General features: G+C 40.3%; 2 protein-coding genes across 3 annotated transcripts; both read right to left on the reverse strand.

The window, feature by feature from the left end:
• Window positions 1–1,312: 1,312 nt before the first annotated feature.
• On the reverse strand, window positions 1,313–8,461 carry slc6a14 (solute carrier family 6 member 14). The gene is made up of 15 exons (XM_051948404.1): window positions 8,405–8,461; window positions 7,569–7,728; window positions 7,335–7,466; window positions 6,440–6,590; window positions 6,056–6,145; window positions 5,831–5,963; window positions 3,876–4,016; window positions 3,633–3,768; window positions 3,448–3,540; window positions 3,236–3,361; window positions 3,024–3,142; window positions 2,825–2,924; window positions 2,627–2,736; window positions 2,245–2,412; window positions 1,313–2,150 (listed from the first exon to the last, which is right to left on the reverse strand). The coding sequence occupies exons 1-15, from the start codon at window positions 8,459–8,461 to the stop codon at window positions 1,995–1,997; spliced, it is 1,872 nt and encodes a 623-aa protein (XP_051804364.1). The 3' UTR covers window positions 1,313–1,994.
• Window positions 8,462–15,800: 7,339 nt separating this feature from the next.
• Window positions 15,801–19,911, reverse strand: fmoda (fibromodulin a). 2 transcript variants are annotated; one of them, XM_022197292.2, is made up of 6 exons: window positions 19,775–19,911; window positions 18,522–18,920; window positions 17,650–17,772; window positions 17,393–17,533; window positions 17,042–17,309; window positions 15,801–16,795 (listed from the first exon to the last, which is right to left on the reverse strand). In XM_022197292.2, exons 2-6 carry the CDS (start codon window positions 18,894–18,896, stop codon window positions 16,644–16,646), a joined length of 1,059 nt encoding a protein of 352 aa, XP_022052984.1. In that variant the 5' UTR covers window positions 18,897–18,920; window positions 19,775–19,911; the 3' UTR covers window positions 15,801–16,643. The 2 variants fall into 2 exon arrangements, with proteins under 2 accessions (XP_022052984.1, XP_022052983.1); XM_022197291.2 differs by lacking the exon at window positions 19,775–19,911 and adding an exon at window positions 19,609–19,746.
• Window positions 19,912–22,585: the final 2,674 nt, after the last annotated feature.

A 22,585-nucleotide genomic window follows, 5' to 3' on the forward strand; every position in this document is an offset into this window, starting at 1 on the left:
CAACACTTGCTAACAGTTAGCAAGTTTCTCACTGACAAACAGTTTGCAATGACATACCTACAAAAGAAGAAGTTCTGCATTTACAATCTTACTTACTTAATTTCATGACAAGCAGTGTCCCAGCAGTGCCTCTGCCGTGACAAACTTATGCTGAATCTTGAGAAGTTCTTGTGTTTGATTGTATGTTGGTTGTTGTCTCTGCTGCCATTGTGTTCACTTATAATACACTGGAGGCACGTCTGGTTAAAAGATGGTTCAAAGTAAAGACAGAGGAGCAGATCTCAGTTTGCTCACTGACGTCACACGTCTACTTAAACGTCTAAAGCAGACAGAACAGCTGCTGTAATAATAGTGTGATGAGAAATGACACAACAGAGAGATGAATCTTAAACTGCAACACAAACCATTTATCAACAGCTTATTATAAATACTTCTGCTCTTATTATGGTCACAGCCAACCGATCACTCATATAAAACATGTGTTCTTAGTCACTCTGTCTGACACCTAATATGAGCCTTCATAGCTTAGTCAAATACTGCTTTTACTGTTCACACAAACTGACAAGTTCTTTTGTAAATATGAACTATCACAATGGTAAACACACACACACACACACACACACACACACACACACACACACACACACACACACACACACACACGCACACACAAACTCCTATCCGGAAACCGACGGTATATATGTGGTTATGCAGCTTTTACTGAAACTGAGACTCTTCCTTCTGCAGCAGTGAATAACATTGATGCTTTCAAGGTTGATACATTTTCATTTTTGTTCAGTTTCCTTGAGATTACGAGGAGGGTGGAGTTACAGTAAATCACACAGAGCTACACAGTGATGAGAAGGATCTGATTGAAGAAAAGTGAATTGCCTTTGTGGTCTTTGGCAGTAAGAGAGTAAAGATACAGGAGCCCAGGTGAAAACACTACCAGAAAGTTCTTATTAAATATAAACAATTTTTAAAGGGGTTTTGGATCATAATGATGCTCTGATTCTTGATTTTCATTCTTAATGCTGCTGTAAACAGGCTGTACTTCTGTTTGGACACTTTCTATGATGATCCATTCCAGTCTTTTGCTGCTGACAAGAGTCGGTATGTTCAATGTGTGATGCTCTACCTACACTGTAAAAAAAAAATAATAATAAAAAAATAAAGTTCTTTTTTTAAATAAAACATTAAATAAAACATTTCAGAAAAACATAAAACATATCCATAAAATTTACAAAACAGAAGCACATCAAGTGGATTTATACGTTTAATGTAAAATAACATTAAAATGTGCACCTTTGAATAACACAAAATTTCTATTCAGAAATATTTTATTTGCTCCATCCATGATAACTTCCTTGTTGGTCTAGTAAAACTACATCACATATAAAATATTAAAAACTGTTATTTATTACATTAGAATAACAGAAGTGATAAGCGGAGGATGTAGATTTTGGACAAGGATTAGGGCAATATTTTTTATGAATGATAATAAAATTTTAAAAAGGACAATAGATCACAAACATAATTTGAAACATCATCTGATTCTGATGCCCCTTCAAATAATTTAAAGATTAACGTTACAATATTAGTCGTAGTCACTTTCAGACACGCTCATTGTCCGATTTATCTGTCAAGTCCTGAATCTCCTTTTTTCTGTAAACATATGATGTAAAACAAACCTCAGAGAAATACAGTGTAGCTGATGGAGGCTTTCATGAAGAGACCCAAACATACAAATAACACACAACTGAATGTTGGATTAGAGCATGACAGGAAGCAAAGACTGCCATGGAAAGCTCCTTTTACACTTTTTCTGCTGGGATACCGGGCTTTAACACACACAATAGTTTCTATTTGCTGTCAGTTTGAACTTGGGTCAATCTCTGCCTTCTGGAAGACAAAAATCACTTTGAAAACAAAATATTCAAAGAGTGCTTCACCAAAAGGGAAGACGACAACTAGTGAAGACAAAGTTGGATGCATTAGAGCCACGAGCTGGAGATTACATTCACATTAACTTGCTGTTTGTTGATACGGGTCTTCCTACAGCTGCACCGTTCTCCTGAGTAGCGCTCCCCTCGGTGGACGTCCAGGTAGGGGTGCCATTTATCAGACGGAGAGCACAGCGACTTCAGACGCTGCCGAGGATATGAGCCGCATGAATTTGGAATGCTTTGCAAAATGTAGAAACAGACGAGAACAGTGTTTTGGCCAACCACATTTTATACACACCTTCCATGGGTTTCCCTTTGCTTTTATCATCTTATAAACAGCGACAGCAGGGATCCATAAAAGGACGAAGGCAATCATCAACCAGCCTAGAGCCAAACCCCACGGTGGGTATGAGACTTCTCCGTAGGTGGGGGGTACAAAGGTTATCACAGACCACACCAGGATGACCTAGATGACAGAGATACGCAACTAAAGTTTTATTTTTCTTTATGATCCTTTGGATGGCATTAAAAACTACCAATTACACTCCTGCAATGGGACGACTTTGTTTTCTGGGTCATATCAAATAGTGTCTATTCAGTAACTTCAGTATAATGTGTGTTAAAGATTCCACAATAAGGTAAAGATGATGAAATATTACACTGTATGAGGTTGTGCTCACCACTATGACGCAGGGGCTGATGAAGAACCAACACGCTCTCCACCACAACCAGAAAGCAAAAGTCTTTTTTCCAAGCATCATCTCAATGTCTTTAATAAAACGGTTTCCTCCTGGAAAGTGTAAGAAGAATAAACAAATGCTGCAGTTCAATGCCATCTGTCGATTTTATATCCACAAATCTCCAAATATTAAATTTACCATAAATGTAGGCGACGCCAGCGACCTCCAAGAGAGCCAAGAACAGCAGCACCCAGCTGGCAACAAACTGGTCGATCAGAGTCACCCAGTATATTCCTGCCTATCACCCACACACACACATGCACACACAGAATGAGCAAGTTAAGCAGATCTACATCAGACAACAGTAACACAAGGTCACACTATGAGGCAGGCTTACCCTTGTGACGCATGGCAGGCCCAGGAGGTAGAGGATGGAGCTTGTTGTTAAAGTCAGTAAGGCGTGTTTGGATTTGAAGAGTTTAGGGAAAGCATCAAGCAAGCAGGTGGTTATCACCTCTAATGATGAGAAGAAAGATTTCAGCCATGAGAATTCTACCAGTGGTGAGCTGAATGTTAAGCACAACGTTTAATGGAAGATTAAGCTCTAACCAATTCCTGCAAACTGAGAGTCCAGCCCAACAGTCAGCAGCATGAAGAAGAACAAAATGGACCACAGTGGGGAAATGGGAAGCTGTGACAGAGCATCTGGATACGCAATGAAAGCCAGACCAAACCCTGCACAAAGCAAAAAGAAAATACATCAGAAGTCATGAGCTTCCACATTTTTGCTCACTGGAGCGCAGATCTGTTTTCTGTCTGACCTTCCTTCACCACTTCTCCTACAGGTATTTTGTAGATGTGAGCCATATGACCCAGGATTGAAAATATGGCAAAGCCTGCAAACACGCTGGTCCCTATAAAGAGACGAAAACAGCAAAAACATTCCGATAAATTCATACGTCATTTGTCATCTTTCTCTAAATAATATGATTAGCGAGGCTCCTACCAGCATTAGTAAGTGATACAACCAATGAGTCCTTGAACACATTGTTGTGAAAGTTGTTATAGGAAGCAAGAGTCATGACTCCACCCCAGCCAATAGAGAGAGAGTAGAAGGTCTGAGTTGCAGCATCTTTCCACACCTAAAACACACAATTTGGTTTTGGATCAAACGAGAGCTTTAGAGTTTTGTTTCAGACTCTGACTACTGCAATGTGTTGTACTGGGACAGGTGTAGTCGGGATCGTACCTCTGCTTCAGTCAGTTTAGTCAGATTGGATTGGGAACCAATGTAGAACTCTATTCCATCTCTAGCTCCCTCTAGTGTCACACCTCTGATCAGCAGGATCACAATCACCACATAAGGAAATGTAGCTGTGAAGTACACAACCTGGAGATGCAAAAGCAAAGAAGTAACTTTTGTTAAAAGAGTTTTCTTGCGCCTCATATTTCAGCAGTTTCCACTCTTAATTTATTCAGCATTCCATTCTTAAGCGTACCTTAGAAATAAAGTGAAATGTGTAGAATGTAATTTGTACATATTTTTGTAAATCCATGTATGTGTTGTTTTGCCAAAAGTTTGATGATAACTTTTGTTACCCTTCATATTCTGTACACATGAATATAAAGCAGCAAGCAGTCTGAGTTTAGCATAAAGTCTCTGTTAAAAGTGAGAAACTCCAGCTAACAACATCTCTAAAACAAACTAAGTTTAAAAATACATGCATTTCTGTCCATATGTGGGACTATTTCCTGTCCAGTACTAAAAATTAAATGGTCCCAGTCAACAAACAGTCCAGTGAGCAGCCTCACATATAATGTAGGATTGTTGTTTTAAACTTAAACTTTCATACATTACAAGAAATTTATTCAGTTAGGTTTGGGGGTGCTGATAGGCAGATTTTGGTTATCTTTAGGCAAAACAGATGACCCAGCAAGTTCTGCAAAGTTCTAGGAATGTTTTCAAGTTTTCCTCTTAAAGGTAGGATAATGTTCTCCACAGACATTCTAATAGTGTTTGGTGATAACATCATTAAACCATTAATATGCACTAACAATCTTAAAACATTTTTCAAATGTCAAATTAAGAGTGTCCTTCCTTTGTTATCATATAATATTGTATAACACTGACGATGTTTTGTAGAAGATCATTGTACACTGTGTTTTCCCTAAACAACTTCCCCTAAGCTCTCAGACAGCAAAAGTGAAACCTTTGTCAATGTACCACATTCGTAAAAACAACTTTGTGTTATCTGTCATAACATCTTGAAGACACTTTTTTGAATGTTGGTTTGTGAATGTTCTTCCTGTGTTAGTTACATAATTTGATGACCTTTGACACCTCAATCAAACATCCTGTAAATGCTGCAGTTAAAGGTTTTTGACCTGGTTAACTTTTAACCTTCTTACCGAGATACCTTTTGTCTGTGTCAGTTCTAGGTCATATGCTCAGCTGTGTAATTCATGGGAATTCAGAGAGATTTAGTGAAGTTTCTTTTGGTTTATGAAGACATTTAGGACCTGTAGGAGGTCTACAACACCACTTATCAAGTACTTAAAGTGCAGTCTTGAAATATCTCCCCAGTAAATTTTACCACCATTAACATTTTGAGTCATCATTAATCTGGTAGTTTCACAGCCGTTGAAACCTCCAACCATTTCAGTGTATATTGTTCATTATTGGGCCACGTTATAAGAATAAATACTTGGGACCTCCAATTAGTCGGTTACAACTGAAGAAGCCTCTTAAATGAGAAATAAAATGTCTTCAAGAACCAAAAAGTGAAGTACAGTTACCTTCAAGCGAAGCTCTTGCGAAAATGTTGTTTGAACATTAGGCTTAAATGTTTTCTTTAAAACAATATTAGAACTTGTGGGTAAAGTTAGCCAGTGTTGTTTGAACATTCTCTACTAGTTGGATAACTCTTTAGCCATTTTCTACCTTTATTCTAAGCTAGCCGTTTGTTGGTTGACTCTTCTCACATAATTAAAACAAACAACTGATCAAGCACGTTTTCTAAAATGTCTAAGTATTCTTTATTATAGAAACTATTGTGGTGGAAGCAGTGAACTCTCTGCATGGCACCATTTAAAGCCACAGTCTTCGTGCTTCAGACTGTGAAAAGAATCAACTGCAGCAAAAATTGTTGATGGCGTGGCATTTTGCAGTAGCTTTGACCTAAACTGAGCTGGATGTTGACTCACCTTTCCTGATGACTTGATGCCTCTGATGAGTGCTGCAGCAACAATGATGGAGCTCAGCAGCAGACAGAGAGCCAGGTGCCAAACTACTGGTCCTGTTTCATCCAGACCACTGGACCTCTGCAGAGCAACAAGACTGAGAACAAAGAGGCACGTTGATCTGTGGAGCCACATCAGTATGATAAGAGTGTGTGTTTGTGCTTGTTTGTCTGATTGTGTGGTTCTTACTCCCAGTACTGCTCACTCGGTGTCTGCACTGAAACTGGCATTATGCTGGATGAAGGACAAGCGATGTTTTCCTGAGTCCAGTTGGCCATCAAAACACCACTCACATTACAATTCACTAGAAGAGCAGAGAGGACAAGTGAATGGCTCATCTTGAAAATGAGTCTTCAAGTATTCTTTCTTAAAATAAACCTATTGAAAGAACCGCTATCATTTCTCCAGAAAAAAGTTAGTCAGAAAAGCTAAAAAGTACTTTAGGATACTTTTAACCTTTTATTCATATACAATTATGTCATCCTGTCATTCCAGCACATGAGAGGAAGATTTCAAAAAGTGGATTTAATCAACACTTCTTCACAGGAATAGGAGGTAAAGTGAGCACCTGTAGGCGTGTCGCTGCAGCTACTGTTACTGGAGCAGCTGGACCACGGCAGAGGAAACTGCATGGAGGCGAACATGTAGTACAGGCTGTAGGCGATGATGACGTTATAGTAAATTGACACTATCAGATTCACCATAACCATGGCAACACCAACACCTGGAAAGGCATAAAAGAGACTATTAACCATTATGAAAAAGTTTATGAGAAACCACATTCAAAAATATTTACCATGCATGAAAAAAGTTTTCATCATATTGCATGAAGAACCGCAAAAACTTCAATTCCTCAAATAAAGAAAAAGATTTGTTTTTAGGTAAATTAGAGGCCACTGTGTTAAGCACTTAAACAGCCTTTTAACGCCATGTTTACTGATTTTACATAATTAGCTTCCTCCACTATTTTTGTGTATGCTAGCTATGCTAAGCTACTGTTACCGCCAACTAACAAGCAGTGATCATGTGACTGATTCACAAATGTTTAACATCTTCAGCTGACCGTCCACAAAATCAGATAACATCTGTTTTCATCTCTTATCAGTCTGTGCTGCAGCAATGAAAACCTATATTGTTTGCTTAGTGCAAGTACATTGCTGTTTTGGGTTTTTTTGTTACCACAAACTGAGGCACTCGACTCAGGCAATAGAAAACGTGTATTCTTTACTTTGGTAGTGGTATCTGAAGTCATTTAAAAGATTGGGGTTAGTGAGTTAAGGTTAATTATTGGTTGCACAGTTGACCATTAACCTCAAGCCTTCTTAAACAGGGGTGTGGGTTAATGTTTTGTTACGTGGTTGACCATTAACCATGAGTTAAATGTGTCACATTATCCTATGTGTTTTATTAATCTTGCTCCTCAAATGCACCCAAGCAATCTCCCAGTGGGTGTGAATGGTTATCTTACCCTGCAGGATTGGCACTGCTCTCCATACGTTGATTGGACCTTGACTGCAGAACTGACCCAAGGCACTTTCCAGAAAGAAAAGAGGAATTCCCGTCACCACCAACATCGTAAAATAAGGGATGAGAAAGGCACCTGTTCAAAATGAAAGATCTGGTCACACAGGAATAAAAGAAATGCTATAGTAACAGCAGTGTTATCAAATATAGATGTATTGGATTGCAAATATTAGAGTACCCCCTCCATTCTTGTAGGCCAAATATGGAAACCTCCAGATATTTCCCAGTCCGACAGCATAGCCGATCATAGAGAGGATGTACTCCTTCTTGTTGACCCAATTCCCACGCTCAGTATTCTCATCGCCATCGTCCACATGTGGATCCTGCTCAAAGAAAAACTGTCACTCAGAAACTTACTAGCCAATGGGGACTGAAGGTTTGTGTCAGAGGTGCAAACAACAAGTAAGACAGAGCAAACGAGAGCTGGCTGCGTGAAGACAAAGCCAACAATGAGGGTAAAAGTCAGTGAGAAAGAGGGAATCTTTTAAGTTTCAGAGATGAGCCTTTTTCCTGCTTCAGTGTTTTATTTTCTCTCAAATTATTTTGTTTGATTTGTAATACGTTTTGCTTGCTAAACTGACACAGGTCTGATTCCATAGAAAAACTAGAACATGTGTCAGCAATTATCTGATGCACCAGGCCATTTGGGAAAACAACTCTAAATGTCAACAGTCAGTTTTAGAACAATAGCGAGGGAAATATTTTAATTATTTCCACCCTCGGAGTTGATGTGATGTTTTTAGCACAAAGTAAAAAAAACAAACAATGGAACATACATCATGATCAACACTTCTGTTGAGATGCATTATCTTCAGATTTATTGCAATGAAAAAGAAGGCATGGTATTTTGAGCAAACATTGTTCTTGTTTGTGTTTCTAAGAAGACTTGCATTGGATTTTCAATCAGAAATACATGAAAATATCTACTTTTCTAGTCTTTTTAATATAACTATTGTGTAGTAAATTATCCAGTGAGAGTCTGATCAAGCTGGTTTGCCATCTTACCTGTTCGACAACAGAAGGATTTCTGAAAATTAAATCCTTGAACGTGTTCCAGCCGTATTTCCTCATGTCCTTTCACGTGCTTGTTAAAGGTGTGTATAAGAAATGTGAATCCTTCCTGTAGGTTTGCTTTTAAGTCCTCCTCTTCTGAAGACAAGTGGAGATGTTGTCCATCCAATCACCTGCCTGGACCATCCTCCTGAGGGGCTGTGTGTCTCTGCAATTAAACTTTCTAAACTGCACGAGATGCTCATCAGTGGAACAAGCTCACCTTTTGATGCTGATTTCCAGTGTACTAAAATAAACCTACACTGCATTTGACTTCTCTTCTTGCATGTGTAATAATGTTGTGTAGTCTGTGCTGATAAATAGATTAAACAGTGAGTGTTGTTCAGTGTCCAGTAATACAGTACAGTGATGTATGTGTGTGTGCTGATCAGGTGAATCACTCTAAACATGTAGCCTTCACCACAGCTGAGATGATGCTTCATAGGGCTCATTTTGGTCAGTGACATCTACATATGATGACTGCTCTGTGTCACCTCTAATCACAGCTTGACACTTTGACCACAAGCCTCTCAGATGACAGAAGAGAAATAAATGTAAAAGTTTACTCTAGCCATAATCAGGTTGTTACAACAGCTATTACACAAAGCTCATGTTGAACTTATTACATGTATTTTGGCTCTCATGATGACAAACATCGGTGTGGGTCCTTTTATACATCAAATATTTTAGAATGCTTAGAAATATGATTTCTTGGAGGTCTTTTTCCCCGTGGAAAATACCACTGTAGGGAGTTTGTTTTATTGTTTTTGGGCAATGTGGATTTTGGCAAATATGAATGTTTATTGCGATGGTGATGGATCCCATTAGTAGCATAACTGTGGCTCTCATCCTCAGTGTAACTGAGTGCACATTCACTTCAGACCCACATTTTTAAAATAACACATTTTAACTCGTAATTCTGCACTGAATTAAATGGGTCAAGAGATGTTCAACAAATGAGGTTTATTTGTGTATTGGTTTGATGCTTGTCAGAACAACAGTTATTGCTTGTACAAATTATGCAGTCTTCAGTGTACTGTAAGTGACAAAAAGCATATCTGGGATGCCTTAATATTGGTTTCTAAACAGAACTTTGAAAAATGAGCTGCACCCCACCTCATTGCCTCTGTGATTTATGATTGCTGTAACAATACGATTTCGCCTTGAGATTAATAAAGTTCTCGCAGCATGCCTGGTTTGAATTCAGCTGTTGAGCATTTCTCTCTATCATCTCCTCACTTTTACTATATTATAAAGACATATGGTGCGTCTCTTATTTCACAAGAAAACTAACCGCTAAATAACTTACATAGCTAACTCCAACATGGATGTATTTGGTCTTAACTGAAACATAACTCCTTCTATTGTCTATTGCTGAACTCGTAAGTTTGAAGCACTTGAGTAAATATTATTATTATTATTATCACGTAGCTGTTACTCAGACCTGCTGGGAGCTTTATCTCTGCTCACTGTTCTCATTGTACATTGTGCATTAGTCTGTACTTGATGTTCTTTTGGGTTCTTATCTATTCTGGTGAGTGACGTTTGACCACAAGCTAACAGCTGAAAACACATGATATACATTATCTGTAATGATGATCTGCTGATGAGGCCACAGATTACAAAACACAGTGGAAAACATTGCGAAAGCATTGTATGTCCTCTGACCATCTCACCACTAGGCAGCTGACACAGATTCCCTGATGCGTCACCATTCACACAGAGACACAAACACACACACACACACACACACACACACACACACACACACACACACACACACACACACACACACACACACACACACACACACACACACACACACAAATCACCTGATAACAACTTGGTTTACAGCATAGTAGACATGAAGGGCCTATTTCACGAAGCAGGTTCAAGAAACTCTGAGTTTAATCCTCAACTCTGAGTTGATCTACTCTGAGGGGCCGTTTATACGAGGACCATCCTAACAGAAAACGCAAAAGTGGCGTCTTGTCATTTCACATTTAGACGAGCGGTTTTGAAGGAAATCTGCATATATACGGTGACTCTATAGTGTATGGAATTTGATTGGATATGCATGCCAGGCAGCTGGGTGGCGCTGTGATAAAACTCTGCCATGTCTACGCGCATGCTTACTATGGCTGAATCCCAAACCGCCCCCTACACACTATCCCTACACACTATCCCTCCGTTTGCGCGTTCCCGCAGAGGGTCCTCCATATTAAGGGTAGTGCCAAACCAAGTAGTGCGGAGGGAGAGTGGACTGTTCAGCCCTTAAATAGCGAGTCTGCATCGATGCTCACTCTGGACAACTTTTTCAGGAAGTGCAACGTCGAAATGGAGGAGGAAACAAACATATTGATGCGAGTTCCACATGCGTTCATTATTTCTCCCACGCCTTTATCACACTGACAGAACATCACAAAAAGAGTGGTGTAAAAAGATAAATCAAAAGAAACAAATCTTCTTCTGTGCTGACATTTGATTTAATTGTGCACCCCCTGACACCTTGAAATTTGAACACAACTGACAGAATTCATTTATTCATTTGTTGGATTTGAAATGCCAGATAATAGGATTGGAAAACATGTGAGTGAAAAAAAGTGAGATGCTTTCGTCTTCTGGAAGCAGCAGCGATCCTTGTTAGTTTCAACCTGTGCCACAGCGCTACAGCCATGACAGTAAGTGTCTTTGTGTTACCATGGCGATGACGTCTTCCGTTTTCCGGTGAGGCGACAGGGCGTCCCATTCCTGACGATCGTATTTATACCCTCCCCCTTCAATAATAGGTGCCCTCCACAGCTGCGAGTGTGACTTCTTTTGGAGTGACACTCGGTAGTGTAGGGGGAGTGTGTAGGGGGTGGTTTGGGATTCATCCTATCTCCCTTTTCGGATCTCCGCCGCAGTAAATGTTCATGAATGGAATCTGTACAGATTCTGTACGTTTGTTGGTACGACTCCTGTAGTGTACATAGAGCTGCCAGAGTTGCTTGAAGGTACGAAGGATGGAAATAATCACACATCTTTGTTTACCTCCTTGTACCGGCCGGCAAACCAAAGCACGTATGTGACGTAATCGCGTACGCGACGTGGTCAGATCTCGGCAAAGTTTTGCGTTTTGCTGTTTAGACGGAAACGTAACGGCGGAGTGTTTTCTACTTTTCCACTCTGGAGGCCGATTTCAAATTTTTGCGTTTTCAAGCCCCCAAAACGCCGTCCTCGTATAAACGGTAGGGTGTTTTGTTGAAATATTTTGCCATTTTCACCTGCAAGCGTCCTCGTGTAAACGGCCCCTGAGATAGAAAACTCTGAATTTTCGGTTTCACAACGGCTGATTTGAGTTGAGTTAATCAACTCGGAGTAGTTTGAGCCGGAGTTACGCGCGTGCACCGCAAGTCTGAAAAGACAGTATCAATGGAACCCCGATTCGACGAGTCACCATGGAAACGGGGAAGCGAAAGGCTGCGTTTTTGAAATGGAAGTTTTTAACGCGCTCATATTGCGAGTTTGAACACGTTTTTAGAAAGAACTGCAACACCGCTGCAGCTGCAAAAGAGAGAGAGACGGCGTGGAGAACAGCCCGGATCAATGCGTAAGTTTAAATGTAGTCCTTTGTAATCGTAATAATATTACAGGGAATAACTGTCTGAATAGCAGCCTAGTAAGTCATTTCATTTAGGTGAAATCTCGCGGGGGAGAAGCGTGGCAGCAGCTTAAGATGAAATATAAAAACATTGTTCATACAGGTCAGACCTCGGCATTATTTCATGGAGGTGCTTCATGTTGATCATGTTTTACATTGTAAAGTAGCCTAAATATTAAGTGGCTGTTTGACTGTGCAGTTGTTTTATCCACACATAGCCTAAATGTCTGCATCCATATCATGTCCTGTTAAATAATTAAGCCTATTTAAACTAACATAGACTTCTGCTCAGCCAACAGAAAGAAAGCAGATGCCTGTAAAACGGTGGTATAAAATGTCATGGATGCATATATATATATATATATATATATATATATATATTGTAATTGTAAGTAGGCAACACTCCAAAGATTTATCCAAATGGTAGTTTAAGTTTACTGAAATATGTCACTGATCTTGGATGAAGAGGATGAAACTGTGTCTGCTGCCTTTACAGAGGAGATCCAGAAAGGCATACAGAGGTATGTTACTGATAGTTCTCTTCTCATTCAGATTTTGGGTGGAATATAGAGTGTGACATTTAGCCTACACTGAAGTATTGCACATTCTCATCCTTTTTAACAGAGCATGGCTGGACAGCAGCAGGATGGTCCCTCAGCTTCCACTGCAGTGAGATGGATGTTCAGGAAACACCAGAGCTTCATTCTGTGGAATTCATGTGCAACTGTATAATTGAATGTCCTCTATGTATTCCCAGTTATCAGTAAAACGGATTTACAAACTGCATTTGCTGAGAAAAATCCAAAAACAGATTAGGAGGGCAGATCTGGAAATTGAAATACTGGAGCACAAGTTAGAGGTGGTGATGGTCACAGGTGAATTATGTTAACTACTGGAACATGAACTGAACTATCTTTTATTTGTAGGAAATAAAGAAGACCAAATGAAATGTGTTTCATGTCTTTATTTGCTGTGGTGGTGATGATGGTGACTTAAACTCTAAAGTGATTATTGCATATGGTGTCTCTGACTGCTCTGCTGTCCTGGATAGCTGCAGGTGGATGGGCTCATCATCTGGGTCTTCAGTTTGTAGGGCAGGGTGTTGCTCTCCTCTAATAGTGGTAATATTATGAAGAACAACATATGCCACAGTAATATCACAGGCCCTCTCAGGGGTCATCCTGAGGAGACGTAGGCGCTGGAAACGGGCTTTCAGCAGGCCTATGGTCATCTCCACCCGGGCTCTGGTCCTGCAGTGAGTCCGGTTGAAGTTCTGTTGGGGGCCTGGTTCAGGGTCAGGGTATGAGGTCATCAGCCTGGGTTGGCATGGTAACCCCTGTCACCCAGCAGAAGGCCATCAAACTCTCCTGTAATGTATAGTGGATACATCAGAGTATATTAAAGGAGGGAGACAAGAGAATTCTATCGTGAAAATCTTTAGGCTGCTGACCACGCTGCAGTCTGTTGCTCAGGTTAGACTCTCCATAAATCCTGGAGTCATGAACAGACCCAGGTCACGTGGCCTCCACATTAGAAATGATGTATGCAGCATCACATATGATCTGGACAGTGCAGAGAATGACAGATGTTGAACTATGATGCAGTCTTCAACATTTAGGAACAGTAGTCAGTCTACCTGTAGCCTACCTGCACATTCATGCTGTGAATGGACTTCCTATTCATTATGTGAGGGAGCTGTGATGGGGATGTGTGTGCATCTATGCAGCTAATCACACTGGGAAATCCTAAAAGAAATTAAAATGACTAATCCCAGTCTGAGGCTGCAGCACAATGTCATTAACAGAATATGATTTAAAATGAATTTAACAGATCTCTACATCATTCACCTGCAATCCCATGGATCCTCCTTGATGCTCTGACAGGTTTGTGTCCAGAAAAACCACAATGACGAGTAAAAGTCGTTTCAGAGCCAGGAAAACTTTTCTGACTGTCCTGCATACAGCTGTCTTACTGTAGTGCTCTGCATCTCCGACATTATATAAAAACTTCCATTTGCAAAGAACCGCAGCGCAACACACAATATCTGCTGAATGTGAGAGCATGACTGCGGCTGGTAATGTAAATGTAAGGACGGATTAGGTTGTTTATGTAGATTATGGACTTGAAACGATTACGAAATGGTACCGCTCAAACAGATAATTGTCTGGAAATGCGAGAACATTTATGCTCGGTCTGATAACAATCTACCAACGAATATTTAATTATCTGTGCAGTAATGCTGCTCCTTTATCCACTGGATCGTTAATAAAAGCTGTTCTACGCCAAAACTCGCTCGCTTACTGACTGAATGAATGAGGAAATGAAACAGCGTGTGTGGCTGAAAGAGGGCGGAGACGGAGAGAAACTCGAGGTTTTCTCAGATAAACCTGCTGGCGAGCAGGTTAGAGTCATAGAGTCTGTTACTGCGGTAACTGACCGAGAGTTGAAGTTACCCCTCTTTGTGAAACAGGCTCGAGTTACCCCGCATTCCCTGGTTAGAGTTACCTCGCTTCGTGAAACGGAAAACTCTGAGTTTCCCTCATTTCAGGGTTAACAAACTCAGAGTTTTCACTAAACCTGCTTCGTGAAATAGGCCCGAAGAATTTAGCAAAAAACAATTATTCAGGAACAAGAAAAGTACTCAGAGAGCACTTCAGTCTTTGTGTCATGTCCAACGGCTGAAATCTTGAATAAATTTGTAGCAGAAATCACGGCATCATAGAATGTGGCCATTTAATGACAATGTAACCGCAGACAAAATGACCTTACGCTGAGCACAGATATGTGTTATGCATGTGTACGTTGTTTACAGATAGCAAATCGTGTGACCTAAATACGTAGCGGGAATTGATCGGACTCGGAAACACCCCCTCAATTTCATCAGTTGTTCCTTGTGTCATTTCCAACAGATAAGTCCCGATAAATCCACAACGGTCCATTTTTAGTAAGATCGCAATCATGTGATCGTCAGCAGGCAGCTGATGTAGTGTTCACTTGTCATACTTACAGTGACGTAATGCTGCTATCTCGCAATGATAAAGAAATCTGTAACAATTCTGTGGATCCAAACTACAAGCTGCATCACTGCCAAAATCTAATGAGGTGATCCTTGTGTCATTTCTGACTTTCCCTGAAAATTTCATCCAAATCTCATAACTCGTTACTGAGTAATATTGTGAACAGACAACCAAACACATGGCAACAACAAACATCATTGCCCTTATTAATTTCTTTGTACCGACATCCTCTTTCCTCTGTGCTATGTTGGTTCATTTAATGGACAATCATAGCAACAGTTACGTTTTGACTCTTTGTGGTTACCTCTGTGGCCTTTCTGTGCACTTCAGGGTCATGAGATAAATTTTTTAATATCATTTCATCTTGGGCATTAGGCTGCAATATCCATCCTCTCAGTTCTTTATCAAAACCTTTCACTCTAGTGTCCTGGTCAAGTAGTTGGATGTAAATGTGTCATAAACATGTAAAAAAAAATGCATTGAAGTAAGCTTCAATTCAAAAGATATTAAATTAGTTTCCGTGTTTTCAGACAAAAACCTCCTTGTACTATTTGTAGCACTTGATCCAGATCAGTGAATCTTTCCTGTGCAAACAGACAATAAAAACCACAATGACAGGAGAATGTAGTACATTCTTCAGTATATTGTACTGCAGGTGATTCATGGGTCATCTAAAATAAAACAAACAGACAAACACAGATCTTTTTATTTAAAAATCCCAACTTTTATTTATTCTGCAATGGGCTCCAAAACAAAAACCCTTCATCAGAATAACAATCAATCCATGCAACGCGTACAGCAACTCAAGAATCATAATTTATACGTCCTCTCCTCTGTCTTGACTAACTCACTACAGTACAGTATGGAGATACTTCTTCATGTGGAACATAGATGTTTTCTACGTCTCTAAGGAAAGTGGATTTCACTGTGCAAAAAGAGGATCAAGAAGTCACAGCATTTGTTATCACAGAGACAAAATAATGTATTCAGCTGCAGTAAACATATTTTCATGCAGTAGACAATAAAGTCTTATAATATTTTATGACAGCTAATGACGTTGAAATCATACAATTCACATTACATATAATACAAAATGTTTATTATCAGACAAGACAATGAAAAGCAGGGAGAGAGAAAAAGAGAAGAAAACCTAATTATAAAGATCATTGATCCTCACAGCAAAATATAGGTGGGATCAGGGTCCAAGAACGTGTGGCTCATATATCTTGCTGGGCTTTTGCACTGTTTTTGTGGATAAAGGCTCCTTGATTTGAATTTAGTCAGATGAATCAAACAGAGTAATCTAATTTGAGAGCTTATTTGTGAAGCTGAAATGCCTTTAAAAGCTTCTTCACGTCTGAAGCTCTCATCTCTCATTGTTGTGTTATTAGTGGGTGTTACAATAAGAACTGCTGCCACCTGCAGCCAACCTCAAGTAATAGCATTACGGCCTCTGATGTGATTCCTTTTCGGCACAAGTCATAAAAATATGTCACGCCGCAGGTACACGTTGTAAACTAAGTTGTGTTTGAAGGTGCCACCGTTAGACCTCGATGCTGGAGGCCTGGCGCAGGCAGAGGGCCGAGTCTGAGGGGATGTCCTGACGGTTGATCTCGTTCCCGTCCAGCCGCAGAGATTGCAGTTTGGAAAAGTTTGTCACATCCACAATAGAACAAAAACTACCCAGAGTGAACTCTACAGCCACAAACAGAAAAAGGATGGTGATTATTTAGTTCTGTATAGATACAGCAGCATTAACAAACTACCCCAGTAAAACTACTCCTGAGAGATCCTGAGTTAAAATAAAAATTAGTGTAATACGTGTTTTGCTGAAAAGTCTGCCAAGTGTGACAGAGAAAAAGCTGTAATAACTGTTTTATAGCAGTTTTTTCTTCAAAGATGGTGGTACAAGAATAAAACCAAACAATAGGAGTTGCTTACCTTTGATCTGATTGGCCTGCAGATAAAGATGCTGCAGTGTGGTGCTGACAATGGGGATTCTCTCCAGTTTGTTGAAGCTCAGGTCCAGTTCCACCAGCCCCGTCACATTAAAAGTGTTCGCTGGAATGCCCTTATCTGTGAGCTGGTTACGAGCCATCCTGACATACTGCAGCTGAGTGAAGCCACCTAGGAAGCCTTCAGGTAGAGAGTCGATGGAATTGGACTCCAGGTAGAGCTGGTGCAGATGTTCAGGAAGAGCATCTGGGACCTGAGACGGGGAATGAAAATATACATGAGATTACACATGTGCTTGATGAGGCATTCGTGAAACACACAGATGCAGCGTTTTGCCTTTGTCAACTTGTTGCCGCTGATGTCGAGCAGTGTGAGGGACTTCAGCGCTTTCAGTGATGCACCCATGTCTGAGACAGCATTATCGTGGAGATACAGGATAGTGAGGTTATCCATTCCCTCCAGGTCTGCAGGCGTTACCTAGGCAACAGTGGAAATAAGTTTAGAGTTTAATGTCTGTCCTAAGGCAGGACCAACAACAGATTAGAGAGAACACAGAGGAGCTGTACATGAACACCAAACTGTGTGAAATTTACCTTTTCAATGTGGTTATGGTTGATCCTGAGGTCTCGCAGGGAGCGAGGAAGGTTTGGAGGAATGCTGGTCAAATTGTTGTGTTGCAGATATAAACGCTCCAGTCCTTCTAACTTCAGAAATACCTAGAACAAGATGTGGAGAGCTCACTTACATGTGCATTACGGAAAATCACCAGTTATGAAACCCACAATGAAGAATGTTATACATAAAGTTATCCAATTTTGCCATTGAAGTTTTTATTACTGAAATAAAAATTGCCCTTCGGCAAAATCTCTTTGGTCTAGAGAGACACGTCTGTGTGTGACTGACATCAGCTGGCAGGTCCAGTGGGAGAGCAAAGACAAAACTAAGCCAACTTGTGTGTAGCTGTGGGAACACAGTGTGTTGTTAGAAGTGGTACTGAAGCGTAATGAGTTTACATATTTTTTAATAGATGCAGCTGACTCGCTAATTAGACATCTAGCATGCAAACTGATGGTTGCAGAGACTTTTATTGGAGTGACTGAGTTTTAATGTGTTTGGTTGGTTCAAGGTGTGAGAAAAGGCATGTTTTCATGTTTGAAAGTCAAAAATAAGACAAAATTATCCAAAATATTATTGTGGGATGTGAGCTACAAAGTCAGTGACCATCTGGTCTCCTTATACGCGTGTTATTTCCTGAACCAAATATGTTTTTTAATTAGCAAGCAGGAAACTAAACATTATAAAACAAGCTTTTTTTTTTTTACCCCACTAGCACGTACGGCAATAAAACTAAAATGAGACAACCGGTCAGACACCTGCCAGCCATCTGACTACCATTTAGAACAGCATCATTGCATCTGAGCTCATAAGTGTGTCTGGATATGTGTGTAACCAGATGTATTTTTACCTCTGAGCCAATGGCATCAGATCTCAGCTGGTTGTGATGCATCATGAGCCACACCAAATTGGTTGCATTGACCATAGCTGAGTCAGGCACAGCTGTGATGGCATTGTTTTGGAGGTACAAGTACTTGATGCGGGAGGGAATGGTTGGCATGGCTGTCAGACCCCGCCCATCACAGTACATGGCAACGGGGAAAGTAGGGGGGCAGTCGCATTCTTCAGGACAGTCTCCTCCTCCTGCTCTAAGAGCCTGAATCGAGCCATAATAGTATCCTGGGCTTTGGCGGGTGTACAGCCAGGCTAAAGGGTCCCGTCCTTGGGAGAGAGAGAAAGGGAGCAGAGCGGACAGGAGGAAGACGAGCAGCAGACGCATGGCCATAGTCACACAGATCTTCAGTGTTATCTAACACAGAGAGAGACACAGTGATGTCAAAAGTCAGAGATCGAAAAGTCATTCACAAATGCACATTACCTTCTTAATAGGAATGTAGACAGTCATTCTAAAACATTCTGAAACAGATACAGCTTAGAGTAAACTGTGAAATAAACTCAGGACCCAAACATCCCTCCTATCTGTTCAGCATTTTTTTCTGTTTATATACTATACTTAAACTTTTTGATACTTTTTTTGACTGTAAATACCAGCAACTTTTACATCTTATTTCCTCGAGCAGCACAATTTGCATGTTCTTCTGCACATTGGTTTCTGTATTTATCTTAAAATTAATGTGCGTAACCTACTGGATGAATAATATACTTATGTAGTTGTCTATCTATCTAAACTAGTGGTGTTTGTGTGCACGACAAAATTCCTCTCCAACATGATGCCTTCAAAAAGCAACAACATGTTGATTAAACCACCAAAAGGTCTGCAAACAAATAACTTCTCTCAGAGAAAGCTACCATTCTTCAAGAATATTTTTCCTTTAAGCCCAAACCCCCACCCCGACTTCACTGTTATCCTACTGAGGTTAAATGAACAAAGGTGAAGCTCAGACACTGACTTTGTTTTGGAAATGTAGCTGCCTGTAGAGAGGCACATTCTTAGGGCTCTTAATCCACGGGGAAGCAAGAGAGAAAGCAAGCCTGACCTGAGTGGCACTTCTCTGAATGGTTCTTGGAAATTGTGGCAAAATAATCAAATAATCCAAATTGCAGAAGGGAAAAAAAGTCAAACAAAAATATGACTCTATCATCTTGTCGCATCAGGCAGACACAGGTTCACACACAGACACACACACACACACACACACCTACCTGATTAGAGAGACTGGCCCTCCTCGTCCCCCTCTCTCTCTCAGAGTGTGCTCAGGACTGGAGGGGACTCAAACACTTTGTAAAAAAAAACAAAAAAACTTTCCCCTCTCTCCTTTCCGTTCTGCCAGCCCCCCTCTCCACCCTTCTTTCTGGACCTTTTTGCTGTTGGTTACTTCCACCCCCTTATCCAATCGCCTGCACCCCATTGTGCTGGTTCAGGAACGGCCCAGCGCACCCCACACCACTCTTTTTCCGCTAATGTGAATGATGTGAGGTGCAGTGGCTGTGAGAGATTGTTCCCATCTGTGTGCAGCACATTCAGTCCCTCGGTTTCCCCTTTCAGATGGACCCCACTCTTTCCTCACAGTAAATAGACCTTTGCACCTTTGCTTTGGGACTCTTCAGGATCAGATTTTTCTCAAATTTGTCTTCCACAAATATGGGAACACGGCCACACATCATGCCCTTTCATAAAGGCTCCATGTGGGAAAAGTCAGCAGAAACATTGGTATATATGTTGGCAGAGTGAGAAGGTTCGTGGGCAGCTGAGTTTATACAAGCACAGAAACTGCTCCAGTACATTATGACACCAAGGCTTTGATGTTTTTTTTACTGTTAAACTGTATGACTCTGGTGACGTGAAAGGCAATGCTAAAAGGCTTGTCACAAACGTAATGTGTTTCTGACAAAAGCAGCCATCAGTTTGAACTGTAATTTAGGAATCATGCACCAGTAGAGAAAGAAGCAAATGAGCACAAGAGGTGACAGGATTTGGGGGGGGAAAAAAACCCTCAAATTTAGCAAAATAGTTCAGTGTAATAAAAATCAGCAGTTGTTACCATACCCTGGTACTATACAATACAATCTAAACTGCACATTAAAGCCCCGGTTAATAACACACCTTATTTCAGGAGAGAATACCATATAAAGTGTGGTGTTTGTTCACAGGTGTGCTGTCAGCAGGCCAGCCACAGCCACACTCCCGGCATTTATTAGACCAATGTCTTCTGCTTCATTGCAGGATTTGGAACGAGGACAAGTTGGGGAATAGGTGTCCAATTCTTCAGAAATGTTATTTTCTTGCAGCCACGTTTCTGTGGCACTGCAGGGGCCCATAAAAAGCACACTGGAGTAGAAAACAGGCACACCTTTGTCAGCACACGGCTGTAGGAGGCCTCTTTTGTGATCTGATGAAGAAAATATACGACATAATTAACTAATAATGTAGGAGGATTGAGAATCTAGTCCTTATTATTTAATAGCTGCTTTAATATGTAACAGTAAGATTATTGTTGCCTGTACCGGTAGTTGTTTTTTCTTTTCTGCCCATTTTGAAGCGCCTGAAGCAGCAAGGCCGTATTTTATTTGCACCTGATTCACAAAGTTAAATGACACTGTATGTCATAGGTGGTTGTTTCAAACATTATTTAAATAGGTCATTTAAAAATGCACAAGAAAACAGAGATGCTCTTCAATCTACTCAGCAAAAATTCTTTGCCAGAGACAAAGTTTTGAAGTCAGGGTGGATCCAACTCTTTCCGTTCTTCTCCAACATTACATCTTGTAAAGGGTTAAACAAAAACATGTGTGACAGTCTTCTTTTGTCGTCTGTCTGGTTTCAATGTGGGCCTCTTCCTGCCTCTGCATCTTCTCTCAGATTCAAGTTCCATCTAAGCCAGTGTTTTTTCCTCACTTTTATCTTTCATTTCTTCAAAGCAGCATCAGTTCTCAAAAAGATTTAATCATTTCCATTTAGCTGCTGTTCCTAGAAACTCTCATAATGTGACAAGTGCAGAGATAAGTGATTGTTGATTAAATAACCATATTTAGAATTGCGATGGTGCGTCTGAGCCTTATTTGTCTGCCATTAAAATTCTATGTATGTAAATATGTGGCATGCAACATATGGAAACATTAAAATGTGGTCTGATAGTTGAGCAAAAGCAGTAAAAAAGTTAAAATTTTTATGGATGTGATATTTCATGTTGACTATAAACCCAGCTGCTTGTGCTTCCTCCAGAGTCCCACACATATTGTCATTAACATGCTGTGCATGTTTCATCCTCTGCATCTATTTCTTCCTGAGGTGTAACAGGGAACTATAGCAAAAAGAAGAGCTGTATTCACTCTCATCTGACGTATTTGGTTTCTTGCTGCGAGTTTGGTGAGAGGATCAACACCAGTCTTATATCTGTCAACTAAATATGCAGCAAGAACTAAGAGACATTTAGGGGCTGTATGGAAATTATTGGACCAGTGACTCTGACTATACCTTCTGACGGACTCTGTGAAAATGGCAGCGTCTTCCTGGGGTTATTAATGTCGTCTATGAATTCTCCTTGACTTCACAGTGTTTAAGAACAGCAGAACAGTGTTAAATTTGCAGAGCTGGTTCAGTGATGTCCACCAGTTTAAACCATAGGAACATAAGGACTGTGCAGAACCAGTGTAAACATTAATAAAACCCAGAATTTTTGCTCTCTACATATACCAAAGAACGCATTTATGGACGGTGGGGCAACTGAAAGCAATCTTTTTGATGTAGTAATCTATGTTTCTGTTTTTTTTTTTTTTTTAAAGAAATGCTAAGATAAAGAACAAACTCAGGACAAAAAACTCTTCAGTGGTTCCCAAGGAAGAAAAGAGTAAAGCTATGGTGCCATTTGTCAGAAGAAAGTTACAAAACTCTCTCTTTTCTGATCCCCTCTCTCCTTCCAGCAACTTTCATACAGTCCCTTAGCTTAGCTTAGTGCAAAGACTGGATAAAGATTTGATAAAAAACAAAAAACATCCCCAAACTTTAAACCACCC

Source organism: Acanthochromis polyacanthus, chromosome 5, assembly GCF_021347895.1.
Source record: "Acanthochromis polyacanthus isolate Apoly-LR-REF ecotype Palm Island chromosome 5, KAUST_Apoly_ChrSc, whole genome shotgun sequence".
NCBI classification, from domain to species: domain Eukaryota; kingdom Metazoa; phylum Chordata; class Actinopteri; family Pomacentridae; genus Acanthochromis; species Acanthochromis polyacanthus.

Bases quoted from the DNA above. Each gene is read 5' to 3' on its own strand.
- slc6a14 (XM_051948404.1), bottom strand. From the start codon at position 8,461: ATGAGGAAATACGGCTGGAACACGTTCAAGGATTTAATTTTCAGAAAT. The intron at 7,467-7,568 runs GTACTCTAATAT...CATTTTGAACAG, and splicing joins GGCCTACAAGAATGGAGGGG to GTGCCTTTCTCATCCCTTAT. The intron at 6,591-7,334 runs GTAAGATAACCA...ATGCCTTTCCAG, and splicing joins AGCAGTGCCAATCCTGCAGG to GTGTTGGTGTTGCCATGGTT.
- fmoda (XM_022197291.2), bottom strand. From the start codon at position 19,713: ATGATAGAGTCATATTTTTGTTTGACTTTTTTTCCCTTCTGCAATTTG. The intron at 18,921-19,608 runs GTCAGGCTTGCT...TCTCTGTGTTAG, and splicing joins TTCAGAGAAGTGCCACTCAG to ATAACACTGAAGATCTGTGT. The intron at 17,773-18,521 runs GTAAAAATACAT...ATCTTGTTCTAG, and splicing joins CTGATGCCATTGGCTCAGAG to GTATTTCTGAAGTTAGAAGG.